The sequence below is a fragment of the Maniola jurtina genome, chromosome 12, assembly GCF_905333055.1.
Source record: "Maniola jurtina chromosome 12, ilManJurt1.1, whole genome shotgun sequence".
NCBI lineage: Eukaryota > Metazoa > Arthropoda > Insecta > Lepidoptera > Nymphalidae > Maniola > Maniola jurtina.
This window is the reverse complement of record NC_060040.1, coordinates 13,668,190-13,693,269: the sequence shown is the minus strand read 5'-3', so window position 1 is coordinate 13,693,269 and position 25,080 is coordinate 13,668,190. Positions and strand designations below refer to the sequence as shown.

General features: G+C 38.3%; 1 protein-coding gene across 1 annotated transcript; it reads right to left on the bottom strand.

Annotated features, from left to right (window-relative positions):
- Positions 1–23,213: 23,213 nt before the first annotated feature.
- LOC123869982 lies at positions 23,214–24,954 on the bottom strand. The gene is made up of 2 exons (XM_045913112.1): positions 23,943–24,954; positions 23,214–23,844 (listed from the first exon to the last, which is right to left on the bottom strand). Exon 1 carries the CDS (start codon positions 24,908–24,910, stop codon positions 24,002–24,004), a length of 909 nt encoding a protein of 302 aa, XP_045769068.1. The 5' UTR covers positions 24,911–24,954; the 3' UTR covers positions 23,214–23,844; positions 23,943–24,001.
- Between the last annotated feature and the right edge of the window lie 126 nt (positions 24,955–25,080).

Sequence of the window (25,080 nt, the reverse complement as noted above, 5' to 3'; positions counted from 1 at the left end):
AAATCCGAGATAAGTATGATAGAATAGACTAGCCGATGCCCGCGACTTCGCTCGCGTGGATTAAGGTTTTTTGAAATCCCGTGGGAACTCTTTGATTTTCCGGGATAAAAAGTAGCCTATGTGCTAATCCAGGATATTATCTATCTCCATTCCAAATTTCAGCCAAATCCGTCCAGTAGTTTTTGCGTGAAGGAGTAACAAACATACACACACACACACACACACACGCACACACACACACATACAAACTTTCGCCTTTATAATATTAAGTGTGAATAAGTGTGACTAGACTAGATCATCATCATCATCGCGTGCCTTCTTCGAAACGAAGTTTGGCAGTCATCATCTGAAAAGCTTCTCTATTAAAAGCCGTCTCTTTCAACTTCGGGTTAACTAAGCCCTGTCCACCTTTATATCGTCCAACCATTTGCGTCTTTGGCGACCTTGAGCTCTATTGCCTGCAATTCTGCCTTTCAACACTAATCTCGGGAATGAGAATTGTCCTCCTCTCTGTAAATGCCCAAAGAAAGCGAGCTTCCTTCGCATGATGGTGGACATGAATTCTCTCTCTTTGTGGACCAACTCCAGTACCTTGGTGTTCGGTGTAAAGACAAGATCAATATATTTTTATTCAAGTAAACTTTTACAAGTGCTTTTGAATCGTCAAAATAATTTACTAATGGTTCGGAATGCCGATAGTAATCCTCCTCCGCTTTTTACTCGACTGTGGCAAAACAAGAAGGAAGTGTTACGATTTTTTACCTAGTCTACCTATGTACCTATGAATGGTTGTATTTATGTATATTCCACCGTACTTAGCACCTAAAATACTGAGCCGATTTTGATGAATGACTTTATAATGTCATTAGTCGTTAGAATGGTCCGGGTGACATAGGCTACATCTTACGAATGCAATCAATATGGCGGATGTTAATTTGATTTACAAAAAAAAAATACTTACCTACGTTTTACAAGAATGTTTAGAAATACCATTTTCCTAGATGCAGGTATAATATCTTTGACATTTGTAGCTCCATGGGACATGGTGACGGTCAGGTAGCTATTCGTTTCTATTTGGTTCGAACTTCGAACGTAGGTACCTACCTACTTCAGAAATGGACGATGCCACTTCATCATGAAAGTTTTCTTCGTTTCTTCGGTACCTACTTGGTCATCACTTTGATGTTTTGAGGGTCACATTGTGTTCTGCTGATTAGTTTAATTTGGGCTATATTATGTCCGTTCTAATTAAATAATAAATAAATAAATAAAATAAACGAATAAACAAATACCAAATACCTAAATAAATAAGTACGAAATCTATTCGCATTTCTCTATCTAAGTATACATTTTAAAAGTCTTGTCCTAAGTGACTATGATCGATCTATCAACGAATAGCCTAAAGAAAGCCGCTAAGGACAGTTTGTCCCTTTTATGACGTAGGCACTCTTCTTGTTCTCTCTGGGCTGGTTTCCGCACTTAAAAGTTTCCGTCTGTTATGCGTGCGTTGCCCCTCCCCGCCGAAGTCTTCACTCCAGCCATCCAAGCTCGCTCCAGAAGCCGAGTAGACCGCCCAGGTTGCCGAGGGCTTCATGAAGGGAGGTTGGGGATCCCAAATGGCACTCCAGGCACGTCTAGGCATGACGGAGGCACTCATTAATAAAACTACTGGACGGATTGAGCTGAAATTAGTAATCCAGATAGCTGCACGAGTAAATATAATGACGTATACATCCGCTAAGAAATCATTTTTGAAAATTTAACCCTTAAGGGGGTAAAATAGAGGTTTGAAAGTGCAGTCCACTTCAAGCAAGTCGTGGTCATAAGCTAGTACGACTATAAAGAAGAACTATTAGTAAGCAACCGCAGGCAAAGACATTTTCCTACAAGGATAATTATTATCGATTAGAATCGCATTTCAATAATAGGGATGATGACTACTAGTCAAATCAGCGAATTTTTACCAAACGTAAAAACGCTCGCTTAGTAAGAAAGCTTGTATGCAGAAATGACGACATAAACATTTGATGTAATTTGACGTACTTTTTTAGTTAGATCGATTATTTAAAAATGGTAAGCAAACTTAAAACTAACAGTGGATGAGGATTTGACGAATTTCGGAAAACTCTCTATTTAACCATTACTAAAAAATAATTTATTTTGGACATAGTCATCATCCCCATTGAATAACACATGGATGAAGTTATCAGTTATCAACTTATCGCGCAAGGGATCTCGGGCTAGAAAACAAAAGAAACAAACTTTATTTATGGTTTCTATAATAGGTACCTAATGTGGAAATTATTTAAAACCGTCGACGTATATGAATCGACAATTAATTCAATGCATAAATATTGGAGACCCGTTGATGTCGGCGACTTCGTCCGCGTGGTTTTACATTTTTAAAAGTCCCATTTGATTTTCCGAAATAAAAAGTACCTACCTATTCCATGACCTTCTTTTTTTTTTCTCTCTCGTCTGGCTTTTACAATGATTAGCCAATGTCAAGTTTGTAGTTATTTGTAACAAGTTAGTTAAACTATACAAGTTTGGACCCCGTCTGTGCCGGCGCTCACCGACATACACACGGCACCCCCTTAGAGCGCTTTTCAGTCAGTTTTAACAAAAAAAAAACACTCCAAAAAGTCACAACACGCGCGCCAGCAAACGCCACCACAGACGAAGTCCCCCATGACCTTCTATATAGTTATGTCTTTGTAAGTCAAGTTAAGGTAACAGATAGACAGACAGGCAAACTATGTGGGTACCTATCTACTTACTTATTGTATTTTTTATATTTGGTTTTCGTTTTTAGAAATCCCGTGGGAGCTTTTTGGTTTGGCGGAATGAAAGCCTAAAAAGGATAAAAGATTAGGTAAGATATCCTATGTAGTGACTCCAGGGATCCATATCTTAAGCTACTTGCATTTCAAGATTGGTTCAGCTGTTGTACTGTAAAAAAATAACATGTAATTAAATAGATCATGAAGATAGACAGACACACTTTGGCCAGCAGCGCGCGGTTGAGCTTTGTAAAGGTAATAGACAGACATGCACACTTCTGTATTAAGTAGGTACCTCTATCTTCTACTATCTATATGGACAGGACATGAGGTACATATTTTCAATTGCAAATAAATTACAACTGACATTACAGTCTGTTTTTTTATATTCAACTAGCCGATGCCCGCGACTTCGTCCGCGTGGATTTAGGTTTTTCGAAATCCCGTGGGAACTCTTTGATTTTCCGGGATAAAAAGTAGCCTATGTGCTAATCCAGGGTATAATCTATCTGCATTCTAAATTTCAGCCCAATCCGTCCAGCAGTTTTTGCGTGAAGAAGTAACAAACATACACACACACACACACACACACACACATACAAACTTTCGCCTTTATAATATTAAGTGTGATAGATATTATTATCTATTATCTACTTGCCTATTTAGAGTAGGTACTACACTGTTATCGATAACATCATATTATCAATTCATATCAGAACGTTTACCATAATATGACAAGCATATAAAATTATAAATGCAATGATTTTGAATCTTTCTCCAATATAACTCGTTGCCGCTGAGTGTTCTGTTTGCTTCAGGCTTTATTACTAAAAGTACATAGGTTGTCAAATTCCGCGGTGACAAACCAGATTCCTCGCACGGCTTGACAGGTGCCGTCGGGTCACGTGACCCCGTCATTAACCCCCCCTGACCCTCGCTCCTCGCTCCTCAGTGTATAATTAAACCCTGCGACTACTCACGGGGCCAACTTGCCTATCCAACTTACACAACTGCTAGATAAGTAAGTACTTATAAGTACCCTTCTAAGTATAAATTGTTACAGCTATACCTACTTACCGGTCCTTTCATCATAGGGACTTAGCTCGTGGTCTCAACCACGACGCGTAGCGAGCTGAGACCCTATGAAAAAAGACCCCGGATGGGTTTGAAACTTGTCGGGCTTACATCGTCGTGAGTATAGCCGTAACAATTTATAATGGAAATCACTCACGATAGGTAATTTAAACTTATAAAATTAAATTCCTACCTTAGTACCTAAATGTAAATTAATGGTATTTACGTTCCCTACAATGGCGTATATTTCATTTAAACACCGCAGTACCCGTTGAACGTGAACAAAGAACGAGGACAACGGGGTGAATTTTCAATAATTTTATTCAATTACCGCTGTCCCCATTAAACGGGGACAGAGAACGGGGTAACGGATGTGTTAGTAATAATTTTATTAAATTACTGCTGTCCCCTTTAACGGGGACACGGCTTACGGGGACAACGGGATTACACCACTTGCACGACAGACACTAGACTCCAAAGTAGGTGGACACCATTAGCTAGCACTAATTTGTTACTTACAACTATGCATATAAATTACACTCTAAAGTTCTTACCACCGGCAGCTAGGATCCTACTCACTAAAAACTTAAGAAAAATTTAAATATTTCTCAAGGTTTTTTTATATACCTACCTAAACCTCCACTGAAACAAATCGCGGATAAAATATTATGTCATGCTGTTGCATTTCAAGGATCTACCTACAATCTATCTACTTTGCCTTGCCTTTTTTAGTCTTTCTGCTAATATTTTTTCGTGGTCACCTATTATACCTAAGTTAAGCGATAAGACCGCCTTTTGTCCCTACATTTTAAGTGTTCATTTTTGCAATTGTCATTAATTGTGTTTTATGGTGACAAAACACAAATAAATAATAAATATGTTTGTATGTATGTAGGCATACATCCAATTATTATCAAAATTCAAATGTCACGAATTGGATCGTAAGTCAGATTGGGAAGTTGGTCCCGTGTGTAGCGGATATTATTACCAGAGATGTCTTCATTCCACCACTTCCTTTTAATTAAATACAGATTAAGTTTTTGCGTCGCGAACTTGGCACATGATGATCATTTTCGTTTGAGGGTGGAACGTAATCATCATTGCACAGTTTGCGTTTGCGACCGTTATAAAATGATTATAAATGAATCGATCGGAGTTTTTATACGCATTTTTATATAGGTTACGTTTTTTAATTTATGATAGGTAGGTATTATAGGTCTAAAAGAAATTAACGCTATCCAAAGTATGTGTAATGATAAACTAGGATAAACATTTTTTATGATTATAAAGCTCTTAATCCGCACCACAGACCACTGAATTCAGAATAAGCACAGAAACAGATTAGAGCCGTGCAAATTGTCTAGTAAATTTTACAGTAAAACATCATTACATTTTAATTGACGAGGTAAGTACCCTAGGTATAGGTTTTCTTGACAGGCTCAACAGACGGACAGACCGACAGACCTGTAAGGGTTTCTTTTTTCCTTTTGAGGTACGGAACTCTAAAAAACAAAAGAAAATCTCTTATTTAGGAAAAAAAATTCTAGCAAAGATAGAAAAAACCGTACCTACCTAGTACCTACCTACCTACAGCTGATAAAATCGAAATAAAGGGACGAATCCTCCAACCTTCCTTATACGCTAGGTATGCTTACACCATGACATGAGTACCCTTCAAGCCTTAAATTATTAGCTTTCTCTATTATTATTTAAAACGGGTATTTGCGACGACGGGATGACTAAATATTTTTCTCCATTACAAGTTGAGCCTAAACAAACACTAAGACACTTCCTCCATCATGCAAAAACCGGCCAAGTGCGAGTCAGACTCGCGCACTGAAGGTTCCGTGCTCGGGTATTTTTCCCAACATTTTGCACGATAAATCAAAAACTATTATACCTACGTAAAAATAAATAAAAATCTGTTTAAGAATGTACAGGTAAAGCCCTTTCATACAATACCCCACTTGGTATAGTTTTCTTACTTCGAAAATTGAAACACATTTAAATTTTATTTAATGATGTCACCACAAATTCGCGGTTTTCAGATTTATTCCTGTACTTATGCTATAATACCTACCTACCTGCCAAATTTCATGATTCTAGGTCAACGGGAAGTACCTTATAGGTTTCTTGACACACACGACGGACGGACGGACGGACAGACAGACAACAAAGTGATCCTATAAGGGTTCCGTTTTTCCTTTTGAGGTACGGAACCCTAAAAACCATGCAAAAACCACTACAGTATAGCGTTACGGTATCCATTTAAATGTTATGAAAATTCCTCTTTCCCACAAGCAGGCGCCACCTTTTTATGCGCAGATGATATTACAATGTTGAAGAAGCTTTTTTTTTCATTCTTGGAACTCTAGGGGCTTTGGACTGACTAGACGAATACATCAACGAATATTCTGTAACTATTGTTGGGTGGTAGGTACTTAAAAAATTAAAATCCTCAGCCTTTTCTTCAGGGGTAGGTAGGTACAGGGGTTGAATCCCCGCGTGGATTTAGGTTCTTAAAGATCCCTTGGGAACTGTTTGATTTTCTGGGATAAAAAGTTGCCTATGTCAATTACAGGGTCGCAAGCTACCTTGGTACCAAATTTCATACAAATCGGTCAAGCGGATGGGTTTTTAGGAATCCCGTGGGAACTCTTTGATTTTCCGGGTTAAAAAGTATACAAGTATACGGCCTATGTCCGTCCCCGAGATGTAAGCTAACCCTGTACCAAATTTAGTCAGAATCGGTTAAACTGTTGGGCCGTAAAAAGGTAGCAGGCAGTCACAGACAAAGGTCATACGTACTTTCGCATTTATAATAGTAATATGGATTTAAGAGGCCAATACATTTTTTTTGAGGTTTTCTTGTCGGGGGTTTTTTAAAATTTTAATTTAATTTTTGTGTTATCTGTATTTGTACAGGAGCTGGGAGCTCGGGATGGTAACCACATATCGAATGTTTCAGCTATATTTACCGCGCAATGTGTTGACACCGCGCCTCAGTTCATTGCAGTGACAGTGACTTCAGACATGCGATCACCTCCCGACCTCGACGATTGAGTTTCACTTTACGCCTGGAACAAGTCAAACGAGCATGCTTCAGTTCTACCAATTTTATCAATTTATTTGCTGATACAGGTTTTACAGGTGTAATTATAGAATTAGTCCAGCTGTATCACGCCAAGCTGGCATGCAAATACATTAATTTTGTGGTCAAAATAGTGAATAGACAAATTAAATTAAAAGTAAAATTTTCACTTGTTTGAAATAAATGAACCTAGATATATACCGCGCTTTTGTTACGTCAGATAAACAAGGAACCAAAAGCTTAATTTGCTATAATCCGCCTAACCAAAGAAATATGTGTGGTGCAACATGCAGCATGCTACATGCACCGCCCGCCCTCCCACTGATAAACATACAGTAAAAGCCAGCCACCAAGCAAGCCATACGCACCACCACCACCACGCAGCACCACACAAATCCCAAAACCACTCGACGCACGTTTCGCCCCGACACCGGAGCATCCTCAGGATATGGAGACCTTAAAATGCCTAATTGGAAAGTCATTGTAAGGTTTAAATCTCTAAGCTTTTGGTTTCTTGTATATCATGGACTTCCGCAAAATAACGCCTGCTTCTATACTATACGTCAGATAAGAATACTGATTCGCGCTTCCACAAAATTGCGGATTGAATTAACCCGCTAGCTCTTGTAACTTGTAGCTGATGTTTCAGTGCGTTATAGTTTATGAAGTCCGCTCCAAATGGCAGCACGACGCCATAGCATCCCCTTTTATCACTTATCTACAGTTGGGAATATAATTCCTATTCACTGGAATTGTAACCGCTACCTCCTGTGGCTTGGAGCGGGTGTTTCAGCGCGTTATATCCTGACGAGCGCCAACTGGCAGCGCGGCGCCACAGCATCCGCTTTTATCATTCATCTACAGTTGGGAATATAATTCCTATTCACTGGAATTGTAACCGCTACCTCCTGTGGCTTGGAGCGGGTGTTTCAGCGCGTTATATCCTGACGAGCGCCAACTGGCAGCGCGGCGCCACAGCATCCGCTTTTATCATCCACCTACAGTCTGTAACATAATGCCTATTTAGTGTTATTTACTCTCACAAGACTCCATGCATGAAAATAATAATACAAGTCCATAAATAGATAGTATTTATAATCACTATATTAGTAAGATGTAAAAACGACTCTTTCTCTCTCTAGTGACTAGCTTATCCTGCTAAGATTATGAAGTCGAATAAGTTATTGGGTTTTTCAATAAACTCTCAGTGGCATGGCTGCTTGGTATTGGGAAGTTTTATACACTTGTATAAATAAACGGAATTATTCGTTGCATTCAAAAATCCTTCAGGTCGCCGCTTACATACCTAACTCACACTCTAATTAACAACATTCTTGCTCCATTGATACGTATAACTTCCTGCGTAGTTGGATATACTTAGTCTTCGTTGAAATTGGCTAAAGGTACTGTGGTCGAAATTGGGTTGGAGATAAGGTGAATAGTAGGCAGGTGGGTAAGTCAAAAATAAACTACCCAAACGTTCTAATAATTCTAAACTGTTAATAATAATTAATTATTAATTATCTTAAAAACCTACTAAATTCCTGATGTGGTACTTCCGTTAGCTACAAACCGATTGCGAATGTAAGATAGGTGTACCAAATATGGGTTTTAGAATAATAAGCAACTTGATAAAATACCAGGAAGTCTCCAGTAGGGAGGCTAGGGAGAGATAAAGTCTGAAATTTTCACGCGTTCTTGTGAAAAAGGGTCTTAACAGACAGATAGACAGACGGGCAATGAAGTATGCTGGACGATAAAATATAATCGGGCAGTTTAATACAGAGTTATGGCTAGTAGGTATAATTATTTAAATGGAAGTGTTTACATACCTATAACTGACCTCTACGACTCTTTTATAAAAGCGATACAATGATAAATTACGGCGACAACATAGTGGGTACGCGCCGTAAGGGTTCATTTTCCCCTTTTGGTGTACGGAACCTAAAAAACCGTTCAGTAAGTTGAAAATAACAACATTTCAATTAAATTACAGTAGAGTAGGTATTTAAACATCGATCATTAGTTAAAACAAACAACTAGCGACAAACAAATTAATTCTCGCCTAATTCAAACAGAAACACTACGTAATTGTCAAAATAATTGTTGATCATTGCGCAAATCTAAACCGTGCTGATTTTAACGAACGGGCGCCAAATTGCTGGAGCTCTGGTAATTCTAGCAAACAGAGAGACCTCAAACTGGTCATCTGGTGTACCAACCCTTCGCTGTTTGCGCGGGTCGCTCCGGCCCCAGATGAATTATTCATACACTGCGACGGCTAATTGTAATGAAATTTATGCCCCCTCCCCCGAACCCCCTGGAGTTAAGCTGGGCTTACATGTTCAAGTGAAATTATCATAAAATACAGCTTCTGAATTCAAAATTACAGTTAAGTGTCGTTTAGTAGGTAAAAAATGTAATTAATGTATTTTTGAATACTTTTCCATAAAATAAGCGCACTTTTAACCTAATATATCGTGAATATATATGCATCAATTAAATAAGTATAGGTAAGTATAATTACATAATAATGTGATTACACGGTTCACCTACCTACCTATGAATAAAACATATTCATTTGTGACAAAAATAAAATAATATTTGTGTATTTTGTATACAGAAGTTGAAAGCAATAGGTAAAAATTGATCTCCCGTTTGTTTAATTAGAAAATTATCTTCATCAAATTGATTTAGGTACCTATGTCTGGTTATCTGATAAACGTGACTCTTTCTCTCTCTAGGTCTTTAACTACTAAATATCTAATATCCACGCAAAAAAAATCACATTGATCCGTTGCTCAGTTACGGCGTGATTGAAGGACAAACCTCACCTCACCTTAAAAAGGTGTTCACCTTTTCACATTTAGGCTAAGTATTAGTAAGGATAATCATGTAATCAAAATCTTACGCAGAGCGTTAGACGCGAACGAGTCTTATTATTTTATTAGTTCACGCGCGATTTAATCACGATTGTTGGTTTTGGTAAGTTAATAAGCGGGAACGGGTTGCTTGGAGCCCTCGCAATTTGACACGGGCCTAAGAGGCACGCTGCATGCCGAGGGTTGACAGACGGTGTCGTTAAATATCGCCATATTCTTGTGTTAACATAATCTCATAAGCTTTTTGACGGATATGCTGTGATTGTGTGATCTCAGACTTGGGCGCGTTTGGAACCCTCGTAATTTTAGTTTTAAGCTTACGTAGGTAATTAGTTTTAAGTTTACGAACGTAATATTAATTATCACCACTAGGTAGGTATATCATCTTCTAAATCTAACAATTCAGACGATCAAAAGGCGTACAATAAGTACTTAACCTACCTTAATTTGTTTTGATTTTAAATATAGGTAGATATACATTCTATACTTTGCTGTGATTGTTTAAAACATCAAAATGAAGTCTATACTGCCTTGCTTATTTCACCCTCAACAGTTCTTCAATCCCAATGGAGTAGGAGTGCTGTCATCAGGGCTGAGGAGTTGGGACTTGGAATTCAGTTATGAAATCTTTGCTTGGCACTGTCATTATAATATCCATTCACCATCGATTGGCATTGATCTTAAAGTTGTGCCTATAGTAACTTTATTAAAGCTACTTAATATATCTACATACTAAGCGTTTTTACGTCAGGTAGGTAAGGCATTCAGCAGGCTGTCGATATTTTATAATATTATTCAAGTTTAATGAGTACCTTTGGGTAGTTGATGAGTCTAACAACTTTGCATGTGCGTTTTCGAAGAACGAAGACCCCCAATAAGAAAGGATAAGACTTTTAGATATTACACTGTAATAAATGGACATTCACACCACATTACTAAGTAGGTATCTACATAGGTAAGTAGAAGATGGGTACCTGAGAGAATTCACAAAAAACAAATTAGTACAAAATGAATAAATAAATCTACTTCGCAAAAATAACATAAAATGTGTAGGTAAATTACATAGCATCAACCTTTACCGGAAATTACTTAGTCTAAGTCAAATATTAGACGACAAAAAAATTCTTATCGGAGACATTTTGAATGCTCTAAACCCATCTCTCGGGAGATCGTAACAAAAGATACAGTTCAATAGGGGTGTCGTCAGTCCTTTTTTAATACAAATCCACAAACTTATTTTTGATGGCAAAAAGTATGACGCCTGGGGTATTTTCAACCTTCCACCTGCATGTTAAGGGTTGGAGTGGTTTCCTTTGAGTTTTGGGAAATATTATGTTGTTGGAAGTAATTTTGGGGAGAGTGGGGCGGTATCGACCGTTGTGTCCGTCTATTTAGTAATGACTTCCGGCATGTCAGGTGCGCCATATTTTTTTTCTTTTTTTTGTGGATTTGTTTAAGGTTGATGAAAATGTCTGATTGATAACGTTTTTCGTAATTTGGAATAACGACTTTGAGAGTATTGTTAACTTACCTATCTTATTGAAGTGAAGATGTTTAAGGTGGGAATGCAAATTTCGCTTTTTTAATGAGACAGCGTTGGCACTCGCTGCAAAATTGTATCTAATTCACTAGGGACTTTAATATTAAAGATATACTTATGTGTTTCGTTCGTTTGGCATTCAATCACGTCTAGGGAACAACATACCTACCCATCGATGTGATTTTTGCGTGGATACCTACCTATTAGGTTACCTTCCTAAAGATCCTTCCAAAAAAAAAAATGTTTTTCTTGTAGGTACCTAAGTAGCTATTTATTTATTTTATTATGGGTATACCAACCTACTAAGTAGTCAGACCGAAATACTTTGACTAAAACTTTTACACGTTTACTCTATGATAAAGTAGGTCCTACTTAGGTGAATTAAAAAGATAGTAGGTATTATTATTATCTACTAGGTGTGTTATTTTTACCTACCTACCTACTCGATTCCATAAATAATCTATTGAATTGAATTGAAGCTTTTTTTTAATTAAAAATATCACTCTATTTTCTATCTCTTTAATTCAGGTATCCAACAGGTAGGTACATTGTTGTAGGCGTTTAACCAAACATGTAGATACATAACAGGCAATCAAAAGTCCCAAAACACATAACAGCACATAAATTACCCAACTAACGCCAATTGAGTCCAATCGTATCAATTACACCATCCTGAACCTCAATTCTAACTCATATACCTCACACACAAGTTCCATTTTTCCTTGCACTAGAATAGAAGAACTAGGGGTATCATTTACAAAGGTGGGTAAATAAAGGAGGGATTTTAAGCTTTGTGCTTTGGTGTTAGGGTTTGGTTTTGCGTGGGCTGTGTTGAGAAGAAATGTGGTGTCAGTTACAGGATTGGCTCGTAGAACCCCGCCCGGTGCCATTACACCAACACCTACTCTTTACAGTTTACACCCACTGTATGCTTGTTCCCTATTGCTATCGTTTGATATTGATTATGTATCAAGACTAGCTTAGCCCGCGACTTCGTCCGCGTGGACTACACGAATTTTAAGCCCCTATTTTACCCCCTTAGAGCTTGAATTTTCATAAATCCTTTCTTAGCGGATGTCTACGCTATAGGTAATAGCTAGCTGCAATCTGCATGCCCGATCCGTCCAATAGTTTGAGTTGTGCGTTGATAGATAAGTCAGTCAGCTTTGACTTTTAGGTACCTACCTATACCTATACCTACCTGCCCAGGTACCTAACTATTTAGATACCTAAGTAGCTATACCTAATGACATATCAATTCCCGTTTCTTTTAGGTATTTGTGGTGCACAGTTTTTGTTACAAACTTGTGAAGCCAAAAGACTTGCAAGTTGCATCCAAGCCAAGGCCGTAAGAACGTAAGTAAGTAGCTACCTATACCTAAGTAGTTATAGGTACTTACATACTTAGGTAAATAATCCCTCTTCGGTACGGAACCTTACCAAATAAAAAAGAAGATAGAATTACCTATTTCATGTACCTAAGTACGATGATACGGAACCTTTCGTGTGCGAGTCCGACTCGTACTTGGTCGTTTTTTACCTAGTTTAGCTAAGTATTTAATTATTATGACTTATTTACACACATTTAATAAAAAAATATTGAAGGAGCGTATTATGGCCGAAAATGCCAATATTATTCTAACTCCTCTGTAATAATATGAAGAAGAATAAAAAAATGAATGATCGGTCAGTTAGTCGTGAGTAGGTACGTGGCTACTTAACTGGACAATATCCTATTGTCTGTGGTCACGTACGCCCTTTATCTGGCGGGCTTTTTACCGCGTTTTTAGAGGACGCCTGTCAAAGCACGCGGGATGCTGCGTGTTTTTACAACTGGACCGTCATGCGAAGAGATAAACGGGTTCACCTGATGCGTAGAGCGGCTATGGCAACATTTCTATGACAAGAAACGATAAGCTTAATAACTCCCCATGTTATAGGTAAATGCAAAAGTGTGTATTAACCTGTTTGTTGATTTGTCTTTCAATCATAGGAGCAACGGATCAACGTGATCTTTTACATGGGTAGGTATACCTAGTTGAACCTACAACTAAGCTAACACCCGGAGCGTGACATAGGTTACTTTTTACCTCGGAAAATCTCGTGGAAATCCACACGATTTTTAAGAACTTAGGTAAATCCACGCGGATGAGGTCGTGGGCATCAGTTATACCTACTTATTAGGTAGGATGTTACAATCCACCGAAAAAGACAAATATAGGTAAGTGTACTATACCTACCCATGGTACCTACTTACAACAACGTGCAGAATGCGATAATGCACCACGTAGTAATATTCCTAAGACGGCTACTATTCACTTTAGCTATAAGTTATCTAACATAATAAACTAAGTCCCTACCTATACTTAATATTATACCTAAATCCTAATGTAAGTAAGTACATAATATTTTAATTACATAATAGCCATATGACTTATTTTTCTCTGTTATCCTATCTATGCCAAATAAAACGTTCAAGCATCCTCACCGTCATCTGATTGCGTCGAGATGACGTGCTGAATATTTAATTGGGGTGCTCCTCAGCTCGCCTCTGATTATGCTTGTTTTTTTAGACACGTTATTGTATGATTTGGGATTATGACGAGACAATTTCATATTTTTATTATCTGCTTCATAATAATATTTTGGATGTTTGGTCATCTGGTCACTTAATACTCAAATTAAAACCTAATTATTTTGTTGCGGACAGTTAAATTAAAATACTTAGGTAGGTATACCTAAATTCATATTCAGGCTAATATTATGAATGCGAACTAACTCTCTGGTTTGGAATGCAGATTTTGTCAGTAGGTAAGTAGGTACTTACTACCTACTTAGGTTGCTATAAGTAGGTAACTCTGGTTCGAAATGCAGATTTTGACAGTAGGTTGCTTTTATGATGTAAGTACTTTCATACCCTTGGAAATACACATATAGATTTTAGTTTCTAGAAATCTACATCTACAAAATTTAATTACGTTTGATTGGTTAATATTCAAATGAGAGCCAAACTACGTTTGTATGGCGTTTGTATGGAAAGACTGCCGCCGTTAATACCGCTTTCAATTAAAACACGATAGTTAATTAGGCAAAACAGGCAGGTGCCAATCTTGGGAGTAGCTTCGTTAGACTCGTCGTCCGCCAAAACTGCAGACAATTAGACCCTCGAGTGGACTGCAAGCCTTAGTCTGAGGGTCCCTTTGAATGAAGTACCTACCTACCTTTTAGGTGGAAACACTAGGGTATTAATAGACCTGTTATAGGTACCTAGGTACAAGTTATGCCAGATTATGTAACATTTCATAAAACATATTTTAACAAATGTTTCATGAAATGTTATGTAAGTAATCTGGCATAAGTATATAGCTTGTAGCTAGTTATAATAATATGTATCTATTACTTACTTAAAAATATTTAAGTGCAAAAGTGTGTCTGTCTGTCTGTTATATTTTCACGGCCCATAATATTAAGTACAATTAGGGAATATAATTATGTATTAATTACAGCTACTAGGTATATTAGGTATGTAGTATCAGCACTAGGTATTTACCTAGGTACCTATGTACTTAGGTATAATTTTGCTAGGAACAATTTTTCGTAAATCGTAACACAAAAATGAAGTGAATGAATCGCAGAGAAGCTCCGGGCCGCAGTGCACTTCATTACGGGACGCAAATTGACTTCGTTAGCGACGAATAATAATCGCAACGCGCGTCGGGGAAAATGCTCATATATTTATTTTTTACTTTTCTTAAATTTTGTACATTATCTCTTTCTCTCTTTCTATGTCTCTTTCTTGTTAAAACTTTTGTGCGGAAAGCCAACATCGGGATGGCTGTGGTACTTACCTATCAATATCGTCGAATGCCTTGTTCGAAACGAAATTTGGCGATCATTCTCCGAAAAGCTTCTCTATCTAAAATCGTCTCTTTTAGCTTTGGGTAAGAAAGAGCGGTTACGCACTCATCCGATCGGAGTCCGTGAAAATACAGATAAAAAACTCGGACGGTAAGGCCATGCATGACGTGATTTCTAATACTATTCCGAAAAAAATATAAAAAAATTAGACTTTATACGTAAGTTTTTTTACACCTTTGATACCTGTTATCTCCCGAAGCCACCGTGATCCAAACTTTACTGATCGTTCCTTCCTATATCTACCTTCTATCTTCCTATGTTGGGGATTTTTATAAATAAAGAAGGTCTGGCACTCCCTGGCTCTCTATCTCTCTCTCTCTCTCTCTTTATAACGAATATCTATTCGTACCTAGATATCTACCTAGATACCTACCTATATTACTAGGTAGGTAGGTATCTAGGTAGATATGTAGGTACGAATACCTATATTACAAGGTAGGTAGTTGCAGGAGTATAATTCATTAGGCGCGGGGCAGAAATTGACTTCGTTAGCGCAGAATAACCAGCGAGAGAAATGCACTTAGGTAGCCTATCTATAAATGCCTAACTATAGATATAGTTTTTTGTTAGTTTTCTATTTTTAGTAGATGGATGGGTGTGTTTAATGAGTTATGAGACATAAAAAAATCTACGGTGTCAAAAGAAGGGATTAAGAAAGGATTAAGATTCGATGGAACCGTTTTTTTGACAGCCTCGCTGGCACTGTGGTGAGCACTGTGGTCGTAGGTATAAGACGGAGTTCCCGAGTTCGAATCTCGGCAGGGGGAATTTGGGATTTTATTATTTCTAAATTGTCTCTGATCTGGTCTGGTGTAATAGCTAACCGGCAAAGACGTACCTACCTACCTAAGTAAGTACTAACCGCCAAGTAATTTAGCGTTCTGGTATGACACCGCGTGAAAACCGATCAGAGGTAAGTTATAAGTAGGTACCTACCTACCTATGGGTTCAATGAAACTGCCAATACCTTTTCCAAGTTAGCCCCCTTCCTTAGACTGTATCATCACTTACCAAGTCTCCACCAGTTGAGATCAAAGCAGTAGGTAGTAGGTTTCAAAAGCTAGTGTGCCAACATTACATAATGTCATAGTCATCATAATATTAAAGAGTCGTGCCTAAGAACAATACGAGGGTTAGTATAGAATATTACAAGAACAATAGCTACTACAAAATTATATTGGCTACAATAACATAACTAGGTAGGTAGGTACTCCAAAAATGTTTTTCTTGTAAAGTAACCACTCATTGTAATTATTGTAACTGAATAACGCTCCTCAATAACAGTCACATGCAATCCACCCTAAAGTTGTACAAATTACAAAATGGCGTCGTATCACCCGCCATAATTGCTATAGACAATATTTTTTTTTTCATCGACAAAGGCATAAAGTTCAAAATCCTGCGAGACGCTTTCTTGTAATTTATTACAATTTCATTTTCACATAATAGCGTCGATACAAAAGAAGTACATAAGGCTGGGTGTAAAATAACATTTTAAATGAATCTTTTCGTAGGGGTGCGATAATAGGTATTGCGAGCTGTTCTCGCTTGACGCACCCTCTCAATGAAAATCAAAATGCTGGTTTGTAACAGTAGAAGTTATTGGACTTTTCGGTAAAATTGTTTTTTTTTGAACGGGCAGATAAGGCTTGAAATATCTGGAGAAAATAATACCGTGTAAGTATTCGCTGTAGATCATACCTACCTAAACCTCGACAAAATATGACACGCATGATAAAATTATGACAGCTAAGTATTTCAAAATAATCCTTACACACATACCTACAATACAGTAGGTTATTTGGTGTTAATTAGTGATCTATTTTATTGCATGCCGTGTGCTATCACACTTGAAGTCCACTCGGGAAAAAGGAAGAATGTAAATTGGATGGCATTATTAACTCTATTTATGATTTTAACTGACATTCCTTGTTTTTCCCGCGTGGTTCCTCGTGGTGATGTCAAGCTGCAATAAACACAAGTCAGTACTTAGCTGATTTCGCAGCATGGGTAGGTAGGTAACCACCGTACATTCATTTGCTGTCTCATCAAAATAATAGATAGGTACACCCCATGCACAGTGTGAATGTAGTCAGGTAAAGTATAAAGTAGGTAGTAGTGTATTTAAGTATTAGGTAGGCAGGTTCCTTTATAGGTAGAGGTACCCATCAGACACCATTAATAACAATGTCTGTTTATTTTCCTGTAGATACAAGCAAACCCATTAAACCCGTTCACGATTATCCTTCCTGCATACTCCAGCAAAGATAAGCAATAATAAATAAATCAGTCAAGCAAAACGAAAGTCAACAATGTGCGCTCATACGTCCTCTTCGCTCCATAGTAAACTTCCCGACAAGGGTTCGCGAGCACAACGAAGTTACACAGTCAAGTACGTAACGAGTGGCCTCTATAGTCTATTGTACCCTACGTGTAATGCAGTCAGACGGAGTAACGTGGTTACCGGCCGCCGGGCGCATGCTAATGCCGACTCCGAAAAAAAAAAGTAAAAAGTCAACTGTCCAGCGCATCCTGTCAACCGAGTCGAGTTGGCGGGCTTTTTTCATTTTTGGAACGTGCTCAGATTTTCTGTGGCGTGATTTTTGCAGATTTTAATTAACCCCCGACCCAAAAAGAGGGGTGTTATAAGTTTGACGTGTGTATCTATGTATCTGTGTGTCTGTGTATCTGTGTATCTGTCTGTGGCACCGTAGCGCCTAAAGTAATAAACCGATTTTAATTTAGTTTTTTTTGTTTGAAAGGTGGCTTGATCGAGAGTGTTCTTAGCTATAATCCAAGAAAATCGGTTCAGCCGTTTGAAAGTTATCAGCTCTTTTCTAGTTACTGTAACCTTCACTTGTCGGGGGTGTTATAAATTTTTAATTTACACTTGTTTTCGTTCTCGTCTTGGTTAGGTAAATTCTGGAATCCAATTTCTAACTTAATAGATGCCTATTAAAGGAAATAATTCATCTTAAAAATGCCTTTGGTTCATAGGTATAGTTCTGTAACTGATATCTGACGTTACATACACATCGAAGAACCTAGATAACTCGTTATCAGGAATCAATATAAATAAAATTAAAACAAAACAGCAAACAATAAAAAAAAGGATTTATAACTTTTTTCAGTTCAATTAAAAATATTTTTTTTTCTATACCTACACAATTAGTGCTTGATAACAAATGCCATAAAAGTAGAGTTATCAAAATAACGATCACTGTAATAGGGTATTTTACCCTTTTTTGAAAAATGTCTTAGTTTGATTCTTAAATGATCCGTGATAATAAACTAAGTAAGTACCAAATTCACAAAAATTTAATTCGATCGATAAGTGCAAAAAAAAGCATTTAAAGCGGTTAGAGCTTCATGCGTTTCTTGATTTGTAGAACAGATTAAAAAGGTATTAGGTATAGGTATATAATTTTATAAACTGAAAATTGCAATTACTTGCTAAGTACCTAATATCTTGTTTATACATTTTTAGATTTTTTTTCGCTGGGTGTAAAATACCTACCCTATTCGTTCGCCATAACCGTAGCTACCTATTCCATTGCAATGCAGCCAGGGGGTTTCACATTACAAAATGTTGGAACACGACACCGCATACCTGGCGCTTTATGTCGAATAATTTGATAAATATCTCCATTACGGTATGAAATTCAAAGCTTTTATGAGATTAACGAATGCTTTCAAATATGATTTGGTGTGACGCGTCAAAGCCGATGGAGGGCAGATGTGGGATTGTGGTGCAACAACCTAACATCCCACATATTTTTGGGTGCATTTTTACATGCCGGGTGTTTGAAAAATAGTTCAAATCTCAAATGCCCAAATGTAGAGCTTTTTAAACTTCTTGCACCATGCAGTGATAGAAAGATGAAGGGTAAAATACACTAGGATGGTATGGACACATAGTACAAGATTAATAGAGAGGATTAAATTAAAAAACCGGCCAAGTGCGAGTCAGACTCGCGCACTGAGGGTTCCGTATTCGGGTATTTTTCCAACTTTTTGCTCGATAAATCAAAAACTATCATACATAAAAATAATTAAAAATCTATTTTAGAATATACCTATACGTAAAGCCCTTTCATATGATACCCCACTTGGTATAGTTATCTCACTTTGAAACACATTCAATTTTTTTTAATGATGTAACCACAAATTCGCATTTTTCAGATTTATTCCTGTACTTGTGCTATAAGACCTACCTACCTGCCAAATTTCATAATTCTAGGTCAACGGGAAGTACCTATAGGTTTCTTGACAGGACACGACGGACGGACGGACAGACAGACAGACAGACAGACAGACAACAAAGTGATCCTATAAGGGTTCCGTTTTTCCTTTTGAGTTACGGAACCCTAAAAAATACCTATCTATATTGTAATGCGGAGAGAAGAAAATCATATTATTGGCGTCACTCAGAAAAGCAGGTATTATTTAAATATTTTTATCGAATTATCGGAATGTCCTCTCCAAAACCAACACAAAAAAAACACAAGTTTAATGTGTAAGGTTATCCGAGAGTTTTAATCTAAACAAACTAATGCCAAAATAAATAATTTAATTAGAGCGTGATTGCTATCACAACATCTAATTATCAGTTCACAACCCAAATACCGAAAATATGCGATATCGCTCCGAATCTCAGAAGGAGACTGAACTAAAACCTTCGAAACACCCGTATTTATGCAAGTTCAATCTTGTTGGCCACCTAGCAACAGATTGTAGGTATGACATCGAATGAGCCAAATATCGATTTTATCAAACTACCTGCATTAGGTAAATTAATAATTTTATATTATTTTTGACAACTCAAATCAACTTTTTAAAAATAACCTTACAATATCAATACAAGAGTGTTAAAATATGCACATTGCACATGGAAGGAAAAACCGGTCAAGTGCGAGTCGGACTCGCACACGAAAGGTTCCGTACCATCGTACATGCAAATCAATAACGGACTGAGCCATCTGTATGTGATTTATTTTTAGTGATATAACCACAAATGCACGGTTTTCGGATTTTTTCTTTTACTTGTGCTAAAAGACCTACCTACCTGCCAACATGATTCTAGGTCAACGAGAACTACCCTATAGGTTTTCTTGACAGTAACGACAGACGAACAGATGGACAGACAGACAGAAAACAAAGTGATCCTCGGGTTCTTTTTAAGGTACGGAAAAAGAGCCGAGTTTCAGACCAAAGAAAAGATAACTAGATAGATTGTGTGAAAGAGGATTTGCATGTAGAAAAAGATAGGTAAGTAATGGGTTGACGGATGACAGAAACAAGAAGGTAGATACCTACCTATAGAGGTACAGTACTATTTATGCATACATACGCCGTACTTACTTAGGTGCTATCATTAATCTGCAAGGGGACGCGGCAATTCGGATGCTGGGACACGTTCTCCCTCTCCGATGACACTTAGAGGGAAGAGGCTCTAGTGAGACACTCACTCTTACAATATGAACAACACTTACCTACACAATACGTCATTGTAAAGTGATTTTAAGTGTATAGACGCCGATTCAGTTGTCTGTCGTGTCTGTCAAGAAAACCTATAGGGTTCTTCCCGTTGATCTAGAATCATGAAATTTGGCAGGTAGGTAGGTCTTATAGCACAAGTAAAGGAAAAAATCTGCAACCGTGAATTTGTGGTTACTTCACGAAAAAAAAAATTAAAATGTGTGTTAAAATTTAAATTAAAATAAATATACCAAGTGGGGTATCATATGAAAGGGCTTTCCTGTTACATTCTAAAACAGATTTTTATTTATTTTTATGCTTAATAGTTTTTGATTTAACGTGCAAAATGTCGGAAAAATACCCGAGTACGGAACCCTTGGTGCGCGAGTCTAACTCGCACTTGGCCGGTTTTTGGTTATATTTCCTGCCATAACGCTCTTCTATCCTACAATAATATTATACCTAGTAAAATAATACTACTAAAACATTATACTCCCCGCCATTTACTTACCTATTTCCTGTGTACATTCTCACAAAACCAGTCATTCACAGTCGAATAAGTTACATGCATCTATTCGGCGTCTCGTGTCATCTTTATCGAAAAGTTTATAGACAAAATTTTTAGAACCTCGATAGCCCAACGGTTGAGGAGCGGACTGAATTCCGAAAGGTCGGCGGTTCAGACCCCACCCGTTACACTATTGTCGTACCCACTGCTAGCACAAGCTTTACTCTTATAATTGGAGGGGAAAGGGGAGTATTAGTCATGATTAGCATGGCTAATATTCATTAAAAAAAACCCAGGACCCCATAAACTCACGGCCCATCCCTAAGAAACACAACCATACAACTCTTTTAACTGAGCTTTTAACCATCTTTACGGTAAGCTCAGTTAAAAGAGTAATCTCAGCAGCACAGCAGCCCTTGTATTATTAATCATGTCACGACAGCGCGGGGCGGGCCGCTGTCGTGTCGTGTCGCCCCCGTCGCGACATTTACATGACAATCAGTCCCAGCCCTTATGTACCTAATAGCAGAATACATAACATAGTTTGTAGTCTTGATAGGTACTTGGCCGTAGCAATTTTTTGGGTTCCGTACATTAAAAGGAAAGCTGTTGTGTCTGTCAAGAAACCTACAAGGTACTTCCGTTGACATAGATTATTGAATCATGAAATTGGACTGGTAGGTAGGTCTTATAGCACACTTAAGGGGAAAAATCCGAAAACCGTGAATTTGTGGTAGGTAACATCATAAAAAAAAATTAAATGTACCTAAGTAGTTCCTTCAGCAAAAGCTGCATAGACATCAATAACTTAGGTAGGGTCACTCATTTCAATCTCAAAAACAAAAGTCTTTTATTCTGTGAGAAGTCCCGTTCTCAGTAGTGAGCCGGCGATGAGTTGAGATGAGAGAATGATGAGCATTCCAATATTCTTCTAAGTTCCATGCTTCTCCGGGTAGATATTAACCAATAATAATGATCTTTCCAGAAATTATCTAAATAAATTACATAGGTATCCTACTTAAGTGAAATTTCCTTGCCGTTGCTTGCAAAAATATTACACCAGTATTACATTACATTTTAAACTCCTATCGCCATCTATTGATACGAATTGGCAACAGCAATAATTCCATAGACCGTTCAACGGATAGAATAGAATTCCCATTAGAGCTCGTACATAAGTAGTCGTACGAATAAAGCTCGTCATGCTCTAGGCAATTTTTCACCACAACCACAATAGCCTTATTGCTTTTACATGGCCGTAGGCGTTTGACCGAGCATCCGAGCAGATTTAAACGTTAGTGACTGGACAGTTGGTCACTCGTTAGCCCATCGTTAGCCACCGTGACTTGCCCTTTCAGAGTTTGTCATTATGATCTTACGTCTTGAGTGCCCTGTCTCGCAACCTTAATTTGTTTTTAAAATCCTTGAGAGTAGGTGTCGGGAACCCCCCTAACTTCCACTTCATCTGCTTCGCCTTTTATTTCTCTTTATATGAACCATACTATTCGTCAGAAGTGAGAGGGGTTACCGAATTCGTACATATTATGGGAGTCACGCTCACCTTTATCTGTTTCTTTGTAGGTCGGCCGTTCACTGTCGACCCCCGTACGTCCTTTCTATTCCTTGCATCGTTCAGACTGTTCCAACTCGTCTCTCAGTGACCTGTAGGGTTACACAAACTATGATTTCACCGTAGGTGAAATCTCTAAGGCCTAGACCATGGGGCAATTCTCTATCTTGGTATCTATAGGTTAGGAATGTGTGCATCTCTCTCCCACCCAGCGATTGGGACCCTCCAATATAATATATTCTATTCACTGATTTAAAGGTTACTTCGGCTGGCTATGGTTCCTCGGAACCATAGCTGGTGACAGAATGCCCGGCTGACCTCGCGCTACTGAGCGAGTCTAACGCCCTCTCTGTCTACCTTGCTTGTACCGTCCTTCTCATAGCGCGTGCTGTATACTCTAGGCTTCCGGGTCCTGGGTGCATGGAGTGCCTGATCGCCCTCTCGCTACTGGGAGAGAGCAACCCTCCGCATGCCTCGCCTAGCCTGTCGTCTTTGCCGATACTCTAGGCTTCCGGGTCCTGGGTGCATGGAGTGCCCGATCGCCCTCTCGCTACTGGGAGAGAGCAACCCTCCGCATGCCTCGCCTAGCCTGTCGTCTTTGCCGATACTCTAGGCTTCCGGGTCCTGGGTGCATGGAGTGCCCGATCGCCCTCTCGCTACTGGGAGAGAGCAACCCTCCGCATACCTCGCCTAGCCTTTCGTCTTTGCCGATCGACGGTTTGACCTCTTTCATAATTTACTTTAACTCAGTCCCAATGGCTTGTGAAGAGAGGTACACACATATGTCCACTAACAAACTAACAATGGGTGCGCAACCATTACACGTGGGACATTTATTTCTATAGGTTAACCGGGAATATCTAACACATAGAAAATGGTCTAAATATGAAATAGCCTAGGTACTTAGCTTTGACTTCACCATCCACACGAACACTGGAACGGGTTTAATCCACGTGCTCGGTGCCTCGCCATTTCGAGCCGCAGCAACCATTTTGAGTAACTAGATGTAAATGAATGTACTTTTACAACTGTATCCTTCCGGTATACCATAGACAAATTAACTTCTCTGCCATAGACGAATGTTGCCATAATATTTACCTTTGTTCTGATTACTTCGCGAATGGGTAACTTCGCGACACTCCCGGCCGGAAAATAGATCAAAATAGGCATAATAAGTTGTTCGTCCACTCTTTAATCCTCTGTAGGGCTTTAGTGGCCACAACTCTCCTCACTCTACCCACTCTACCGTCTTCTTCCTTCTCCTCGTCTCTCGCTAGTATCCCGACTTCCTCTGAATCAATAACATCCCCAATAGATTCTCTACTTTCACTCTCTAAGGTTTCACACTCCATTGTCTCCTGAATGGGTTCGTCTATTTGCATCATAGGTGAGTTCTCTTCTTGAGCTATCCCCTCTGAGATAGTTATCTGTCTGTCGGTACTCTCTTCCAAAGGCTCGGCTAAAGTGGCAGAAGCAAGCTCACTCGAAGTATCATCTCTTATAAATCTTTCTTCCATGTCTTCCTCTGACTCTTGAACCTCTAGAGGGTACAGATGCGCTATTGACCGTGTGAAATTCTTATCTCCAACCTTTACTATGGCTACTCTACATAAACCATCACTTCCTTCTTTCAGTGAAACAATTTTTCCTACTCTCCAGGTTTCTCTATTTTTATTTTCTCCTTTTATTTGCACTATCTGTCCTATCGCCGGAGACTGTTTCGATGTGACACGTGGCTCTTTATGTGAGTGCTGATACCTTTCTCGGAGACTTAGTAAATATCTGTTAACAAACATATCTTTGAATTCTCTTACGATGATGAGACCCCTCTTCCAACTTTTTATAAGATCGACTTTAATCGTAGTACCTTTCTCTAGACAATCTTCGACAGTTCCTTCTATAGTGATACAACTTCCTAGTGTAAGAAAATCAGCTGGTTTTAGAATTATATCCAACTCTGAATCTACACATGTAAGCGGTCTTGAATTTATTACAGCTTCAATTTCCTTGACTACGGTAGTTAGTTGACTATCTGAAAGCATGTGCTTTGCTAGTGTACGCTTCATACAATTCTTAACTATCCCTATCAATCTTTCGTAAAATCCACCAAACCAAGGCTTCAACTGAGGTATGAACTTCCATTGAATTTTGTTGTCAATACAATATTGTTTCGAGAGAATCTCTGCTATAAGTTTGAAATGTGTCGCGTTGTCTGATGTAATGAGTTGAGGGACCT

Coding starts and splice junctions, on each gene's coding strand:
- LOC123869982 (XM_045913112.1), bottom strand. CDS start 24,910: ATGAAGCGTACACTAGCAAAGCACATGCTTTCAGATAGTCAACTAACT.